This window comes from Garra rufa, chromosome 24 (genome assembly GCF_049309525.1).
Source record: "Garra rufa chromosome 24, GarRuf1.0, whole genome shotgun sequence".
NCBI lineage: Eukaryota > Metazoa > Chordata > Actinopteri > Cypriniformes > Cyprinidae > Garra > Garra rufa.
The window spans coordinates 25,874,884-25,892,208 of NC_133384.1; the positions used below are offsets into that span (position 1 = coordinate 25,874,884).

Genomic DNA, 17,325 nt, shown 5'->3' on the forward strand with positions numbered 1-17,325 from the left:
GGAGTTGTGAGGTTTGATGTACCCAAATCCTGAATTGTTTTGCAGTATGAGTACGACTACAATGAAAATGGCGACAGGGTGGTTCTTGGTAGGGGAACTTACGGAGTGGTCTACGCAGGGAGAGACCTGAGTAACCAGGTGCGCATTGCCATCAAAGAGATCCCAGAGAGAGACAGCAGGTGAGATACTTATGACAAGTCACTAAAGACACTAAAAAGACCAGCATGGATGTTTTTCGGCTTCTTAAAGGGATAGTTCACCGAAAGATGAAAATTCTGTTATCATTTATTGACTCCTTATGTTGTAGACAGCGTTTTAGTGCCATTTCATGAGAATCAGTCATCTTTTCGATTACAATAAGATGTTCGTTTCATTAAATTATACTGTTTTCTTTGTGAAAATTCCACCACCTACTTTGCAAAAACATCTGTAATGTTTGAGCTTTCATTCCTCACATGTATTTAATTAAAACAACAATAAAACGTTCTAATGGTTGAAGTGGATTGCAATTCATTAACGTAAGTTCTATTGTTGTCTTTTCTGACATATTTAAGTGACTATTCACAAGCTGTTTTACTCACTGTATAATACAGTAAATGATTGGAAATCATATTTAACGTCTTCCATTCATTATTTGTAGCGACCCAGTAATAGCAATAATTTTGTGCTTTGTTGCTTTTAATGTAACACACCTCTTAATAATAAGTGTGTTATATTAATATAACACATTCTGTCAGTTTTATCACGAAAAACAAATTATAAATGTTTTTCTTCTTTATTTCAAGTTTATAGCATGATATAAACGTGAAGGAACATCAGAAGGAAAGAAAAAAACAGTATAGCCTAATTTAATGAAACAAATCTCTCATTGTAATCGGAGAGAAGACTGATTCACATGCCGCATAAACTGAGGCGAATACAGGGATCTGTCCCGCCACTTTAAAGAGCATGAAAAACACATTTTTGTAATAGACATATTGTGTAATACACAAACCAGTCATAAGGGTCAATTTTTTAAATTGAGATTTATACATAATCTGAAAGCTGTAAATAAGCTTTCCATTGATGTAGGGTTTATTAGGCTAGGACAATATTTGGCCGAGATGCAACTATTTGAAAATCTCAGAGAGCAAATCAAAATATTGAGAAAATTGCCTTTAAAGTTGTCCAAATGAAGTTCTTAGCAATGCATATTACTAATCAGAAATTAAGTTTTGATATATTTATGTTAGGATATTTACAAAATATCTTCATGGAACATGATCTTTACTTCATATCCTAATGATTTTTGGCATAAAAGAAAAATCGATCATTTTGACCCGTACAATGTATTTTTGGCTATTGCTACAAATAAACCCATGCTACTTAAGACATTTTGTTTATATTTCGTTGTAAAACTGACAGATTTTGAAAGCTGAGACTTTTGAATGTCCAATAGGCTAGAATATACTCTTAGAATCTAACTTTAATCTCGTAATTGCTACAAATGAATTCTCATAATTTTGACTTTATTCTCAAAATATTTTGACTTTATTCTTATAGTTTTGACTTTATTGTAATTAGTCATTGGTCATTTAGGCAAAATTAGAAAAGTCAAAATATTGTGGTGAATAAAGTTGAAATATTTCTAATTTCGACTGAATGACAAATGACTAAAACTTAAACTAAAATTAAAATGAAAATAAAAAAAAATTAAAGCTAATTCAAAATATGAATAAATACTACAATAGTATTTAAATAATACTAAAATAACTCTGATGCTTACAGGTATTCCCAACCACTGCATGAGGAAATTGCTCTCCACAAGTACCTAAAACACAGGAACATTGTTCAGTACCTGGGTTCTGTGTCAGAGGATGGATACATCAAGATTTTCATGGAACAAGTCCCTGGAGGTACAAGTGTAATTTCTGATAAAAGCACATCAAGTAATTCTTTTCTACTTTAAATTTGATTTGCTCTTCATATTCATTATATTTTCTCTACAGGAAGCCTGTCAGCGTTGTTACGTTCAAAATGGGGTCCTCTAAAAGAAGCCACCATAATCTTCTACACTCGGCAGATCTTGGAAGGACTTCGTTACTTGCATGAAAACCAAATCGTTCATCGAGACATCAAGGTAACAATGACAAATCTTTTGAATTTATATTTAGTTACCTTCAAAAATGTGGATGTTCATTGACCTCATCTTTCTACAGGGAGACAATGTCTTAGTCAACACCTACAGTGGCGTGTTGAAAATCTCAGACTTTGGCACATCCAAGAGGCTGGCTGGAGTCAATCCCTGCACAGAGACGTTCACTGGTATTTGTTAGCTTTTGTTTTCTTTTGTTAGTTGCAATATGTGCCCTCCTTGTGACCCTCTCCCTGTTCCAGTTGACCTGTGCAGTGTGTCATGCATCATACATCTTGGTGCTCTTGCCAGGTCAGGGTTTTAGCCTTAGTTAAAGTTCGGTCTATCATTAGCTCCACCAAACAGGATCTAAGGGAGTTATATTTCTCTCATTTTGGTGTATATACCATAGCACCTCCTGTCAAGATACATTAAAGGGATAGTTCACCCAAAAATGAAAATTCTGTCATTAATTACTCACTCTCATGTTGTTCCAAACCCGTAGGACATTTGTTCATCTTCCGAACACAAATTAAGATATTTTTGATGAAAGCCGAGAGCTTTCCGAACCTGCATAGACAGCAACGCAGATACTAGTTGAAAAGAAATTAAGGTTTTTGAGGAAAACATTACAGGATTTTTCTCCATATAGTGCACTTCAATGGAAGCCAATGTTTACATGTAGTCCAAAGAGGAAAAAATGGTTGAATTTATAAAAATGACCCTGTTCAAAAGTTTACATACACTTGATTTTTAAAACTGTGTTGTTACCTGAATGATCCACAGCTGTGTTTTTTTTGTTTAGTGATAGTTGTTCACGAGTCCCTTGTTTGTCCTGAACAGTTAAACTGCCTGCTGTTCTTCAGAAAAATCCTTCAGGTCCCACAAATTCTTTTTGAACCCTTTCCAACAATGACTGTATGATTTCACACTGAGGACAACTGAGGGACTCAGTTGCAACTCATATGCAACTATTACAGAAGGTTCAAACGCTCACTGATGCTGCATAAGGAAATTATTGCTTAGGAGCTGGGGGTGAAAACTTTTGAATTTGAATATCGGGGTAAATTTAACTAATTTTGTCTCCTGGGAAACATGTAAGTATCTTCTGTAGCTTCCGAAGGGCACTACTTAATGAAAAAAGTACAACATTTAGGCAAAATAAGAAAAATGTACACATCTTCATTCTGTTCAAAAGTTTTCACCCCGGCTCCTAATGCATTGTGTTTCCTTCTGGAGTATATGTGAGTGTTTTAATAATCTATAATTGCTGCATATGAGTCCTTCAGTTGTCCTCAGTGTGAAAAGATGGATCTCAGAATCATACAGTTATTGTTTGAAAGGGTTAAAATACACAAAAATGCTGAAAAAGCAAAGAATTTGTGGGACCTGAAGGATTTTTCTGTTGAACAGCGGGCAGTTTAACTGTTCAGGACAAACAAGGAACTTGTGAACAACTACCACTAAACAAAAAAACACAACTATGGATCATTCAAGTAACAACACAGTATTAATGTGTGAACTTTTGAACACGGTCATTTTTATAAATACAACTATTATTTTCTCTTGTGGACTAGGTGTAAACATCTTTTGTGTGAAATATCTTATTCAGGTAAGTACTAAATAAAAAATAGCAACAATTTTGTATGATCCTTTTTATTTTGGTAAAATTAACATTTTGCAGATTCTGCCAGGTAATTGTAAACTTTTGACTTCAACTGTATATTTTTAGAAAAGTGGTCTTTATATTTGAAACCCCTTGACTAAAAATTACTAAATTGCACATACACTGGTATGAACTGGTTCACCTCTCTAAGGCTTAGATAACTCTTATTTCCTGACACAAAACAGACAGCTTTCCTTCCAGTGTGGTGAGCGATTATAGTCCTGGTCATTGGTAACATGAGAATGTCTCTTGTGGGGGAGTAATTAGATTAGCATAGTGTCTGAGACGGGAGTGTGTTTGTGTTTCATTAGTGACTGCTGAAGCATCAGAGCAGGTGCGCTCATCTGTCCTCCCGCTCGCCTTCCACTGTCATAGTCATCACTTCTGAGCTTCTCTCCTTGATTTATTTGATTTTGTGTAACGTCCTGTCACAGCACATTCTTATATAATGAAGTTCAGCTTTTCCCCTGTAAATCTTTGTTCAGGCACGTTACAGTATATGGCCCCTGAGATCATCGACAAAGGCCCTCGAGGTTATGGGGCACCTGCTGATATCTGGTCCCTGGGCTGCACCATTATAGAGATGGCCACAGGCAAACCTCCTTTCCATGAGCTGGGAGAACCACAGGCTGCCATGTTTAAAGTATAAATATATTTTCTTAAAAATATTTTAAAAAGTGGCCTGTTAATGCAGATTTTATAAATACTGTTGTTTATTTATTTAATTATTTATTTATTTAAGATCATTTATTTTTGTCCAAATACAGAAAATAACCAGTTGAGAAATTTATTTATTTATTTATTTGTAATTATGGTTAAATGCAGATGATAATTAATCTGATGCAAATACAGAAGATAACCAATTGAGAAAATATTTTTTATGCATATAGAATTTATTTTATTTTAATTATGGTTAAATACATACGATAATTCATTTTGTACAAATATAGAAAATAACCAATCGAGGAAATAAAGTTTTTTTGAATATAAAATGTTTACTTTTTAATTGATTTATTTTGTTATTACTTTATTTTATTTTAATTATTATTGTTAAATACAAGATAATCAAGATAATCAATTTGGTGCAAATACAGAAGACAACCAATTGAGAAAATAAAAAGAAACTTTTTTATGTATATAGAATTTTATTTATTTTTAATTATTGTTAAATACAGAAGATAATTAAGTTTGTGCAAATACAGAAGATAACCAACTGAGAAAATAAAAACACATGTATGTAGAATTGTATTTATTGATTTTTTTTATCATTGATTTTTATATATATAAGATCAATAATTTGGTACAAATATAGAAGATAACCAATTGAGAAAATATTTTTTTTTATGTATATAGAATTTTTATTTATTTATTTATTTTAATTATTGTAAAATACATAAGATAATTAATAATACACTTTTTTATTTAGATTTTTTATGTATATGGAATTTTATTTGTTAATTTATTTGTTTATTTGTTTTTAATTATTGGTAAATACAGAAGATAATTAATTTGGTGCAAATACAGAAGATGATGAACTGAGAAAATAAAAATGTATGTATATAGAATTTTATTTATTTGTTAGTTTTTTTTTTTTATTTAATTTTTATTAAATTTATTAAATTTAATAATGGTTAAATATGTTAGCTACAAAATATAGAAGATAACCAGTTGAGAAATGTTTATATATATATAGATTTATTATTATTTTTTAATTATTATCAAAAACACAAGGCAATTAATTTGGTGCAAATATAGAAGATAACCAATTAAGATTTTTGTTTTTAGATTTTTTTTATTTTATGTATATGGAATTTATTTATTTAATTACTTCAAATATTTTTTGAAATCCTATTTTTAAATAAAAATGTGCGTATCGCAGTACCAACTAAGAAAATATTTGTTCATGTATGTAAGGTTTTATTTGTTTATTTGTTTGTTTGTTATGAATATAAACTTGTTCATCTCTTTTTTTATTATATGTGACCCTGGACCACAAAACCAGTCAAAAGGTTAAATTTGACAAAACTGAGATATATACATCATATGAAAGCTCAATAAATAAACTTTCTATTGATGTATAGTTTGTTAGGATAGGACTATATTTGGCCGAGATACATCTCTTTGAAAATCTGGAATCTGAGGGTGCAAAAAAATCTAAATACTGAGAAAATCACCTTTAAAGTTGTCCAAATTAAGTTCTTAACAATGCATAATACTAATCAAAAATTACATTTTGATATATTTATAGTAGGAATTTTACAAAAAATCTTAATGTAACATGATCTTTACTTAATTTCCTAATGATTTTTGACATAAAAGAAAAATCTATAATTTTGACCCATACAATGTATTTTTGGCTATTGCTACAAATATACCCCAGCGACTTAAGACTGGTTTTGTGGTCCAGGGTCACATATAGATGCATTTTTTTGTACAATGTTGTATGTTGTTTAGATTTTTTAAAAAGCTATTAATCCAACAAAATCTCTGTTCGTCTCTGTTCTCTTCTCTACCAGGTGGGTATGTTTAAGATCCATCCCGAGATCCCAGAGTCTCTTTCGTCGGAGGCTAAATCCTTTATCCTTTCCTGCTTTGAGCCTGACCCGAATAAACGAACGATGGCCGGGGACCTGCTTAAGGATCTATTCCTGCGTCAAAACATCAAAGGCAAAAAGAACAAGATCGCTTTCAAACCCTCAGGTAATGTCTCTGATCAAGTCTAACACACTTTCTGCAGCTGTAATAATAACGTGACCTGGGTTGACCCTCTGGTCCCATCCATGGTGTGTAAGGCATTTTGGATCTTGTGAGAGCGCACATAGAACATTTTTCACAGGCAAACACGCAGAGCTGCCAAACTCCCCCCATAGCCCAGCATGCCTGCATCTCACTGCTGTCTGGGATACTCGCAACAGGTCCGGACTGCCCTCAACTGGCCTTTCGCAGTCCAGATTGAACTTATGCAAGAGATGGGTAGAAACAACAAGACCTGGAAAAGGGGAGGACACAGAAGAAAATCAACAATTCGGCCTCACACTATCTTCACAAATGGTTTCCATCCAGCAGCACATGTCAGATACCCCACTGTCCATGAAAAGCATTCTCAGGGTGTGGTGTTTCACACCAACATGTGCTCTGCTTTCTCAGAAAATGCTCACAATTTCTCTGTGATATTGTGAGCGGAATGCTATTGAGTGACAGAAGTTCTGTTCCAAATACTAGTGAGCTGATTTAAAAAGCTCTTTACGTAGTGAGCAGGGATCATACAAAATGGATTTTATTGTCTATTTAGTACTGAACTAGATAAGATATTTCACATGAAAGATGTTTACATATAGTCCACAAGAGAAAAGAATAGTTGAATTTATAAAAATGACCCTGTTCAAAAGTTTACATACAATTCTTAATTCTGTTTTGTTACCTGAATGATCCACAAGTGTTTTTTTTTTTTTTTGTTTAGTGGTAGTTTTTAATGAGTCCCTTGTTAGTCCTAAACAGTTTAGCTGCCTGCTGTTCTTCAAAAAAGGGACTCATATACAACTATTACAGAAAGTTCAAACACTCTTCAAAACATGCATTGAGAGCTGGGGGTGAAAACTTTTGAACAGAATGGTGACGTGTACAGTTTCTTATTTTGCCTTAATATCGTATTTTTTTTGTTTAGGACTGCCCTTCAGAGGCTACAGGAGATAGTTACATGTTTCCTAGAAGACAAAATAAGTTAAATTTACCTTGATCTTCAAATTCAAAAAGTTTTCACCCCCCTCATTGACAACCTGTTGTTAGCATTGGCTAACTAACGCCAGATTTCGGACTGCAGTGGACAAGCCGAGATGAGCTATGACGGGTAAGTTCACACTCGGTATCATGATTCAACACACTTTAGGTCAATATCACACCGGACTTCTCCTTTAATGCATCGTTTTTTCCTTCTGGAGCATTAGTGAGCGTTTGAACCTTCAGTAATAGTTGCATTTTTCTGAAGAACAGCGGGCAGTTTAACTGTGCAGGACAAACAAGTGACTCATGAACAACTATCACTAAATAAAAAAACACAACTGTGGATCATTCAGGTAACAACATAGTATGTATGAATCAAAGGGATGTAAACTTTTGAACAGGGTCATTTTTATAAATTCAACTATTAATTTCTCTTGTGGACTGTTTGTAAACATCTTTTATGTGAAATATCTTATTCAGGTCAGTACTAAATAAACAACAACATGGATTTTGTATGATCCCTCTTATTTTGCTAAAATAATTAACGTTTTGTGATTCTAAAAAAAGGGTGATGTAAACTTTTGACCTCAACTGTAAATAGCTGTTTGCAGAGAACAGTACAATATATTGATGTTAGCATGATACTAAGCTAAAAATATGAGTTTACACTACCATTTAAAGGGATAGTTCACTCAAAATGTAAATTCTGTCATTACTCACTCTCATGTTGTTCCAAAACCGTAAGACCTTCATAAAGCTCCAGAACACAAATTAAGATATTTTTGATGAAATCCGTGAGCTTTCTGACCCTGCATAGTTAGCAACGCAACTGTCAAGTTTAAGGCCCAAAAAGGTAGTAAGGACATCAATAAAATAGTCCATGTGGCATGAGTGTTTCACCCTTAATTTTATGAAGCTACGAGAATACTTTTTTATGCACAAAGTAAACAAAAATAATTACTTTTTTCAACAATTTCTTCTCTTTCGTGTCATTCTTCGACATGCATTTATCTTTATAATTCTAAAAGAAGTGTCTTATGCTTACCAAGGCTAAAAAACGTAACATTGTGAATTTTTTTTTAAATGTAATTTATTCATGTGATGGCAAAACTGCCTTTTCAGCATCATTACTCCAGTATTCAGTGTCACATGATCCTTCAGAAATCATTCTAAAATGCTGATTTGCTGCTCAAGACATTTAATATCGAAGCTGCCATTCCTGTCAAATTTCATTAAATGCAAAACGTCAAAAACAGTAGTGTATAATCAGCATTTATCTTGAATCATATTTTTCATGATTTTTCATTTCCATGCTTTCTTTCACAGAAAATTCAGTTTCTGCAAAAGATTTATGCAATGCTGCATTAAAATTTGGTTAAAATAGTTGTTTTCTCTTAAAGTTGATTTCCTCTTAGAGGGAGGTATAATTTGAAGCAGCCTTTGTGTCTGGGGCACACATGTGATCCCTCCATAGACAACTCGCTAGGTTTTGGAGCGAAGAATTTGCTTTGTATTCCTAGTTTTGTTCATTAGACTTTATACTGTAGAACAGGCCAAATATTACTAACTTAAAATCTCTTTTTCCTTAATGTCATCCAATCGGCTGCTTTGGCTTGGATTCTCTGTGTAACAGTGTGGCAAGGTTTGTATCCACCATCTGTGTTCTATGTGTCCTTTTGTGTTCGTGAGGACAATATGTTCATAATCATTGGTGTTTTTCTTGTTACTGGTGATTGTGTTGAGTATTCTTCTTTGTGTCGGATCTTTTTCCTCTTGATTTTTTTCATTCTGTAAATTTGGTTCCAGTGTTTCAATTTAATGTGGAAGATTTTTAAAAGGGTTTTAAAAAATTACTTTAACATTGTGGGTAACATTTTACAATAAGGTCCAATTAATTAATGATAGTTAATTAATTAACTAACAATGAGCAATCCATTTGTTATAGTATTTAATAATCTTTAAGATTAGTTAATAAAACTGTTCATTGTTTGTTCTTGTTAGCTCAGGTCCATAATATTAACAGATACAACTTTTTGATTGATTGATTTTAATAATGTGTTAGTAAATGTTGAAATTAACATCAACTTAGATTAATTAAAGAGAGATTTCACCCAAAAATGAAAATTAGCCCATGATTTACTTGCCCTCCTAGATGTGTATGACTTTCTTCTTTCAGATGAATACAATCAGAGTTATATTTAAAAATGGCCTGGCTCTTCCAAGCTTTATAATGGCAGTGAATGGCTGTTGAGATTTTGAAGTCTAATAAAATGGGTCCATCCATTATAAAAAGTACTCCACATGGCTACAGGGGGTTAATAAAGGCCTTCTGAAGTAAATCGATGCATTTGTGTAATTATAATATATATGCTAGCCATGCGAGAACCAAGTTTTGTGTACAACAAAGGAAAACCAGTCTCCTCTTGGCTTATATTGAAATCTTCCGATAATTTTCTTTACAAATCCTTGTTTTGTACTTCTAATTTGTGTCTGGTGTTTTGTTTTGCTGTCTCTGCGGCAGTTTCACGTTCGTCACAATCCAACGTCATCCGCTGAATCATCACTTTCTCGTAATCGTTAGCGGAAACTAGATATTACTGTTTATAAAGTTTTAAATATAGATATTTTTCTTACACAAATGCGTCAGTTCACTTCAGAAGGACTTTATTAACCCTCTGGAGCCGTGTGGAGTACTTTGATGATGGATGGATGCACTTTATTGGACTTCAAAATCTCAACAGCCATTCACTGCCATTATAAAGCTTGAAAGAGCCAGGACAACTTTTAATATAACTCAGATTGCATTAGTTTGAAAGAAGAAAACCATATATACCTCGTATGGCTTGAGAGTAAAATAAATCATGGGGTAATTTTAATTTTTGATTTGTTTCCAAAAGAACCTTATCGTAAAATTTTACAATATTGTGCTAATATTGTTGCGCTATTATATATTGTGATAGAAACCCAAATTGTGTATTAAATTCAATTCAATTGGGGCTGTCGGTTAAAAGGTGTTATTGTTCTAATGAATCCAAATAATCTATAAATCTCAATGTCATTATTACAAGATTTAAAAACCCTAATGAAAATATATTTGAGACAGTTATTGTGGCATTTATTGTTACTCCCTGAACAGGCACTACAATATGTGACTTTAGAAGTAAATATATTGGTTTTATTTCTATATCATTAAGCATAAGTCTGTTATTAGCCTGTAGGGGGCATGATTTATGTTTTTCAAATGTACTCACCCCCTTGTCATCCAAGAGGTTCATGTTTGTCTTTCTCCAGTCGTAAAGAAATAGTTATTTTTTTGGAGGAAAACATTTCAGGATTTCTCTCCATATAGTGGACTTCTATGGTGCCCGCGAGTTTGAACTTCCAAAATGCAGTTAAAATGCAGCTTTAAAGGGCTCTAAATGATCCCAGCCGAGGAAGAAGGGTATTATCTAATGAAACGAAACGTTATTTTCTAAAAAATGTTACAATTTATATACTTTTTAACCTCAAGTGCTCGTCTTCTCTAGCTCTGCATGAACTCTGTGTATTCCTGTTCATGACAGTATGTCGAAAAAACTCAAAATCGTCCTACGTCACTAGTACCGACCCAGTGTTTACAAAGTGAACATGCAAAGAAGGTCAAAGGCCCTTTACAAAAAAAGGTAAAACAGCAATGTAGGGCGAATTTGAATACCCTAAATGTCTGGAATGAACTGGAATGAAAGTTTTTAAGAAAATAACCAATCGTTTCACTGTATAAGACTCTTCTTCCTCAGTTGGGATTGTTTAGAGGCCTCTGAAACTGCATTTAAACTACATTTTGGAAGTTTAAACTTGGGGGCACCATAGAAGTCCATTACATGGGGAGAAATCCTAAAATGTTTTCCTCAAAAAACATAATTTCTTTACGACTGAAAATAGAAAGATATGAACATCTTGGATGACAAGGGGGTGAGTACATTATCTGTAAATTTTTGTTCTGGAAGTGAACTACTCTTTTTATTCAACGTATAACACTTGACTATGATCTTGTATTTAAGAAAATTACCCCTTATTTAGTATTCATTCATATTTTTGAAAGGTTTGGACTAACCTAAGCCAAAAATGCTGTGTAAACGCACATGATTAATCTGTTTTTGTGTTTTTCTCCTTTAGACTACATTCGCAGTGTTTCATTACCAGTCCAGCTGCAGACGGAGGCCACAGGGAGCAGCAGCAGCGAACCGGGCTCTGTGTCTCCCGACTGTGACTCCAAACAAGACGTGTTCTTCGAGAAGAAAAAACGCTCAAGCTCAGAGAACCTCATCAAACCACCCAACTCAAGCTTCCTCAGGTGAGCTCAGAAGATGAGCACTAAGGTGAATACTCAAACCGGTCCAGACGAGTTTAGGTCACGCGCTGGTCAGCCATATCTGTGAGTGTGTATATGTATGCTGTTGGATTAGTGTCTGGAATGTTAATGACGTGACTGTGTTTACGGAGCTTGAGAATCCGCGGCCGCTTCAGCTCTCAGACCAACAGTAAATCAACTTCCTGGGCTTGAAGCGCTGAGGCCTGTCCTGACAGCTAGTCGACTCCTTGGAAACGCTGTTTAATTAACGCGGTGGAATGAGGAGACAGGTGTGCTGGGCCGCGGTTTCTGGGCAGGTGTATGTATGTCTGTGTAATGAGTTAATGCCTTTTACAACAGGTACTCTCTGGTTGCTCATAAAATAATGTCATGAACACTTTACCGACCACTTCTTCACCTCGGTTTCAAAGCACACACAGCGAATCACAGAGCTGTCACACATTAACTACGTTTCCTCTTTCCTCTAATGAAATCATGGTTTTTAATCACCACTCCAGATTTATATATATCCTTTGGCTGCTAAAGTTAACCCTGACATTTGAGGGGATTAAATGTTTAACACAGTTAAATTCAGTTAATTTATTGGCCTAAACTGACCTTTAAAGCTCAACAAGTATGAGGAATCCCCTATGAGCGAAACACACCATTAATAGAAACACCTTTCTGTGTTAATTTAATTAAATATATATATATTTTTTTGTTTTATTCATTTTGGTAAAAAATCTCTAATTAATTTAAAACCACCTTTCTCTGTTAATTTTATGTATTTTTAATTTTCCCCCCAAAAATTAGATTGCTATTTTTTCTTTTATTTATTTATTGATAGTGCTGTTTTAATTTAATGTTATTTTATTTATTTTATTTTTGCTTAACAAAAATATTATTTATTCATAGTGCTACCTTAAAAACACTATTAATAAAACCACATTTCTGTGTTTAATGTTTTTGTTATTTTATTTTATTTTAATTTGGAAAAAAACTATCAGAGATTTAATTGAATTTATTATTGGTTTATTGAGTGTGTGCCTTAAAAAAATACACCATTAATAAAACTATCTTTCTGTGTTCATTTATTTATTATATTTTATTTAGAATTTTATTTTAGTATATTATTTTAATTTTAAAAACAAAAAACAACCAGAGATTAATTGTGATTTGAAAAAAAAAGTATTTATTGATAGTGCTGCCTTAAAATGCCATTAATAAAACAGGTTTTTTGTGTTCATTTAATGTTTTTATTTAATTTTAGTTTAATTTAAAATTGAAAAAAAAAATGTTCATAATTTATTCATAGTTTATTCATAGTGTTTCCTTAAAAAAACAGTAATAAAACCACCTTTTTTGTTTATTTATTTTATTATTTAGTTTTATTTTATTTTAATAAAAAAAATACAATCAGAGATTGTGATTTTTTTTTTATTGATGGTACTGTCAGAGATTAATCTTTTTTTTTTTTTTTACTTATTGATAGCGCTGCCTTAAAAAACATTGTTAATAAAAATAAATTTCTGTGTTAATTTAATAACTTTTATTTTATTTTAATTTTGGTTAAAAAAAATTGATAATAAAAAACTGCCGTGGTACAGTGATGGCACAGATCTGTGCATCAAATAAATGCTGTTCTTTTGAACATTGTTCATCAAATAATCCTGAAAAAAATTGTTTCCACAAAAATATGAAACAGCCAAACCATTTTTAACATTAATAAGAAATGTTTCTTGAGCAGAAAATAAGCATATTAGAATGATTTCTGATAGCTAGTGATGCTGAAAATTGATCTTTGCCATCACATAAACAAATAACATTTCAAAATATATTAAATATTAATATTATGATTTCCTTTAATTTTAAATATATGAAATTACATATATTTATTGTAGATGATCTAGATTCATATGTTCTCACTGAATAAGTGTGAAATGTGTGTGATTCAGTGTTCCAGATGAGAGTCCTACAGCAGAAGACCGCAGCTCTCCAGCCTCTTCTGAGAACAGCGACTCTGGCCTCTTCCTGCTGAAGAAAGACAGTGAAAGACGTGCCATACTTTACAAGGTCCTCAACGAGGACCAGGATAAAGTGACCTCCAACCTCATGGAGAACCACATCCAAGTGTGTATCCCTGTGTATCTGACTGTGTGTGTACGTTATGTCTGAATCGTACAATGAGGATTGTGTTCTTGTCTTTTAGGGTCAGGAGGAGCTGAAGTTGTCAGTGGACCACATCAAACAGATCATCTGCATCTTACGGGACTTTATACGCTGCCCTGAGCGACGTGTCATGGCCACAACCATCTCAAAGCTCAAACTGGACCTGGACTTCGACAGCACCTCAATAAACCAGATCCAGCTGGTTCTGTTTGGTTTCCAGGACTCTGTGAGTTGACTGCAGGATAAATTGTATCACTCTAGTAATGCTATTGTACAGTACACAGTAGTCAACATTTGAAGTGAATCAAAAACTTTCATCAAAGTTGTCCTAAAACCAAAACAATACCTATTCTTGTCTTAGGACAACTTTCATAAACTTTTTTTAATCCACTTCAAATGTTGACTACTGTACATTGTATATTGATCAAATGCTGTTTATTATACATTTCCTTTTAAAACTTTAAAGGCAGATGTGGGACATACAGTACCATTATTAAGTTTAGTGATAGTAAGATATATTTTTAAATAAGTTTTAATTAGCAAGGGCACATTAAATTGATTAAGAGTGACAGTAATTATATGTATGATGTTATAAAAAAGTGTCGAAAAATACATGTCATGGTTTTCACAGAAATATTAAGCGGCACATTTTTTTTTTCAAGATTGATGATAATAATAAGATATTAGCTTATATCAGCTTATCAGAATGATTTCTAAAGGATCATGTAAACCATATGTCAGAAAGGCTGTATTTATTTGATCAGAAATACAGAAAAACTGTAATATTGTGAAATATTGCAATTTCTAATATTGATTTCCTATTTTAATATAGTTTCAAATAAAATTTATTAAACACAGCACTGAATTTTCATCAGCCATAACTCCAGTCCTCAGTGTCACATGATCCTTCAGAAATTATTCCAATGTAATGATCAGTGTTATTATCAGTGTTAAAAACAGTTGTGCTGCTTAATATATTTTTGGAACATATGATATATATATATTTATATTTATTATTATTATTATTATTAATATTATTATTATTATTATTATTATTATTATTATTATTATTATTTTTTTACAATATAAGCCTTTACTATCCTTTTTCATTTATTTAACACATCCTCCCTTAGTAATCATATTTGTTTATTATTTATACTATTTTTTTTAAATATTTATAAGTATTAACTTATAAGTATAACTTTTTTTTTTTTTTTTTTTTTAAAGGTCAAACGTACTGATCCCAAACTTTTGAATAGTAGTGTATTTTCCAACACAACATTTCTATTTTGAATTAATTTGGTTCTTTTTTAACTTTTTATTTAAAGAATCCTGAGAAAAATATCACAGGTCCCAAAAAATATTAAGCAGCTCAACTGTTTCCAACACTGATAATAAATCAGATATAAGAATGATTTCTGAAGGATTATGTGACACTGAAGACTGCAGTAATGAGAAATCATATATAGAGAACTCATATTTTAAATTGCAAGAATATTTTACTATTTTTTTAAATAAATGCAGCCTTGATGAGCTGAAAAATCACAATATATTAAAAATCTTACTGATCCATAATTTTTGAACATCAGTGTACAGTATATTCAATTAATTAATACTTACTTTTAAAATATTAGTATATTTTGATTAAAATAAATGTGACCTGGTGAGCATAAGAAACTATTTTTAAAATAATTTTAAAAATCTGTTTGTTACTTCCCCTTTTTAACTAATTAAATTAATATAAAAGAATGTTTTTTTTTATGAACAATGCACATAGCCATGAATAATTTTTACATGATTTATTCTAAGCTCTGCTGCTGTATTGTGTATTTTACTGATTCTTATTCAACTTGTTTATTTTTTTCTGCACTGATTTATTCAGTTTTTATTTTACAGATATTTATTTTCTGTATCCTGCCATATTGTGGCATATTCAGTTTATTTTATTGTCAATATTGGAGAAATCTAATGCATAAAAGTTTGGGATCGGTAAGATTTAAATGTTTTTTTAAAGAAGTCTCTTATACTCATTAAGGTTGCATTTATTTAATCAAAAATACAGAAAAACAGTAATATTGCAAAATGTTATTACAATATAAAATAATGTTTTTTTTATTTTAACATACTTTAAAATAGAATTATATCCTGTGATACAAAGATACATTTCCAGCATCATTATTTCAGTCTTCAGTGTCGTGATCCTTCTGAAATCATTCTAATATGCTGATTTATTATTTAAATGATCAATGTTGGAAACGTGCTGCCAACTATTTTTTTTGACACCTGTGAGTCTTTTTTTTTTTCAGAATTTGTTAATGAATAAGAAATTAAAAAGAACAGCATTCAATGAAAATATAAATCTTTTCTAACAATGTAAAACTACGCAGTCATTTTTAATTATTTTAACACGTATTTTACGTCTTTCAAAAAAAGAAAGAATACTTTTAAACATTAGTGTATATTGCTAAAAAAGTTCTATTTTAAATAAATGCTGTAACCATTTATTGATCAAATAATCCTGAAAAAAAGTATCACAGGTCCAAAAAAATATTAAGCTTCACAGCTGTTTTCAGCATTGATAATAAATCAGCATATTAGAATGATTTCTGAAGGATCATGTGACACTGAAGACTGGAGTAATGATGCTAAAAAATCTACTTTGATTACAGATATAAATTAAATTGTAATGCATATTAATATAGAAAAACATTGTTTTACATCATAATATTTCACAAAATTACATTTTCTGTATTTTTTTCAAATGAACACAGCTTTGATGAGCATAAGAAACTTCTTTAAAAAACATCTTACCAATCCCAAACTTTTGAGCAGTAATGTACATGATTCTACTTTTCTTTATAGTGATCACCATTATGGAGCATATTTTGCTTGAAAACATTATACAAGCCTGTTCTATGATAAGGAGTTAGTATTTTCCCAGTGTCTCTGTCTTGTACACTCTCAGTGTGTCTTTGTCTCCCTCTTATGTCTGGTTTGAGAGTGATAAAATCATTATCGTTTCATCATTGTTTGTCTCAGGTAAATAAAGTATTGAGGAACCACCACATTAAACCACACTGGATGTTTGCCATGGACAACATCATCAGGCGGGCTGTGCAGGCAGCTGTTACTATTTTAATTCCAGGTGTGTGTGTGTGTGTGTGTGTGTGTGTGTGAGAGAGAGAGAGAAAAAGAGTGGAAAAGAAACTAGAAACCAAAGGACTTGTTGTTTTGAGTAACATCAAAGACACTGTGTGACTCAATTTGCATCTGTCACTTCTCCAGAGCTACAGACACACTTCGGGCCTGCATCAGAAAGCGAGGGGG

General features: G+C 32.0%; 1 protein-coding gene across 1 annotated transcript in view; it reads left to right on the forward strand.

Annotated features, from left to right (window-relative positions):
• Nucleotides 1-17,325, forward strand: part of map3k15 (mitogen-activated protein kinase kinase kinase 15) — a 47,527-nt gene that overhangs the window by 19,551 nt on the left and 10,651 nt on the right. Inside the window, exons 16-26 of the mRNA XM_073830581.1 lie at nt 46-179; nt 1,768-1,895; nt 1,989-2,119; nt 2,199-2,304; nt 4,265-4,422; nt 6,296-6,479; nt 11,655-11,832; nt 13,785-13,959; nt 14,039-14,224; nt 17,038-17,143; nt 17,284-17,323. Coding sequence (XP_073686682.1) covers nt 46-179; nt 1,768-1,895; nt 1,989-2,119; nt 2,199-2,304; nt 4,265-4,422; nt 6,296-6,479; nt 11,655-11,832; nt 13,785-13,959; nt 14,039-14,224; nt 17,038-17,143; nt 17,284-17,323 — 1,526 coding nt within the window. The remainder of the gene's footprint in view (nt 1-45; nt 180-1,767; nt 1,896-1,988; nt 2,120-2,198; nt 2,305-4,264; nt 4,423-6,295; nt 6,480-11,654; nt 11,833-13,784; nt 13,960-14,038; nt 14,225-17,037; nt 17,144-17,283; nt 17,324-17,325) is intronic.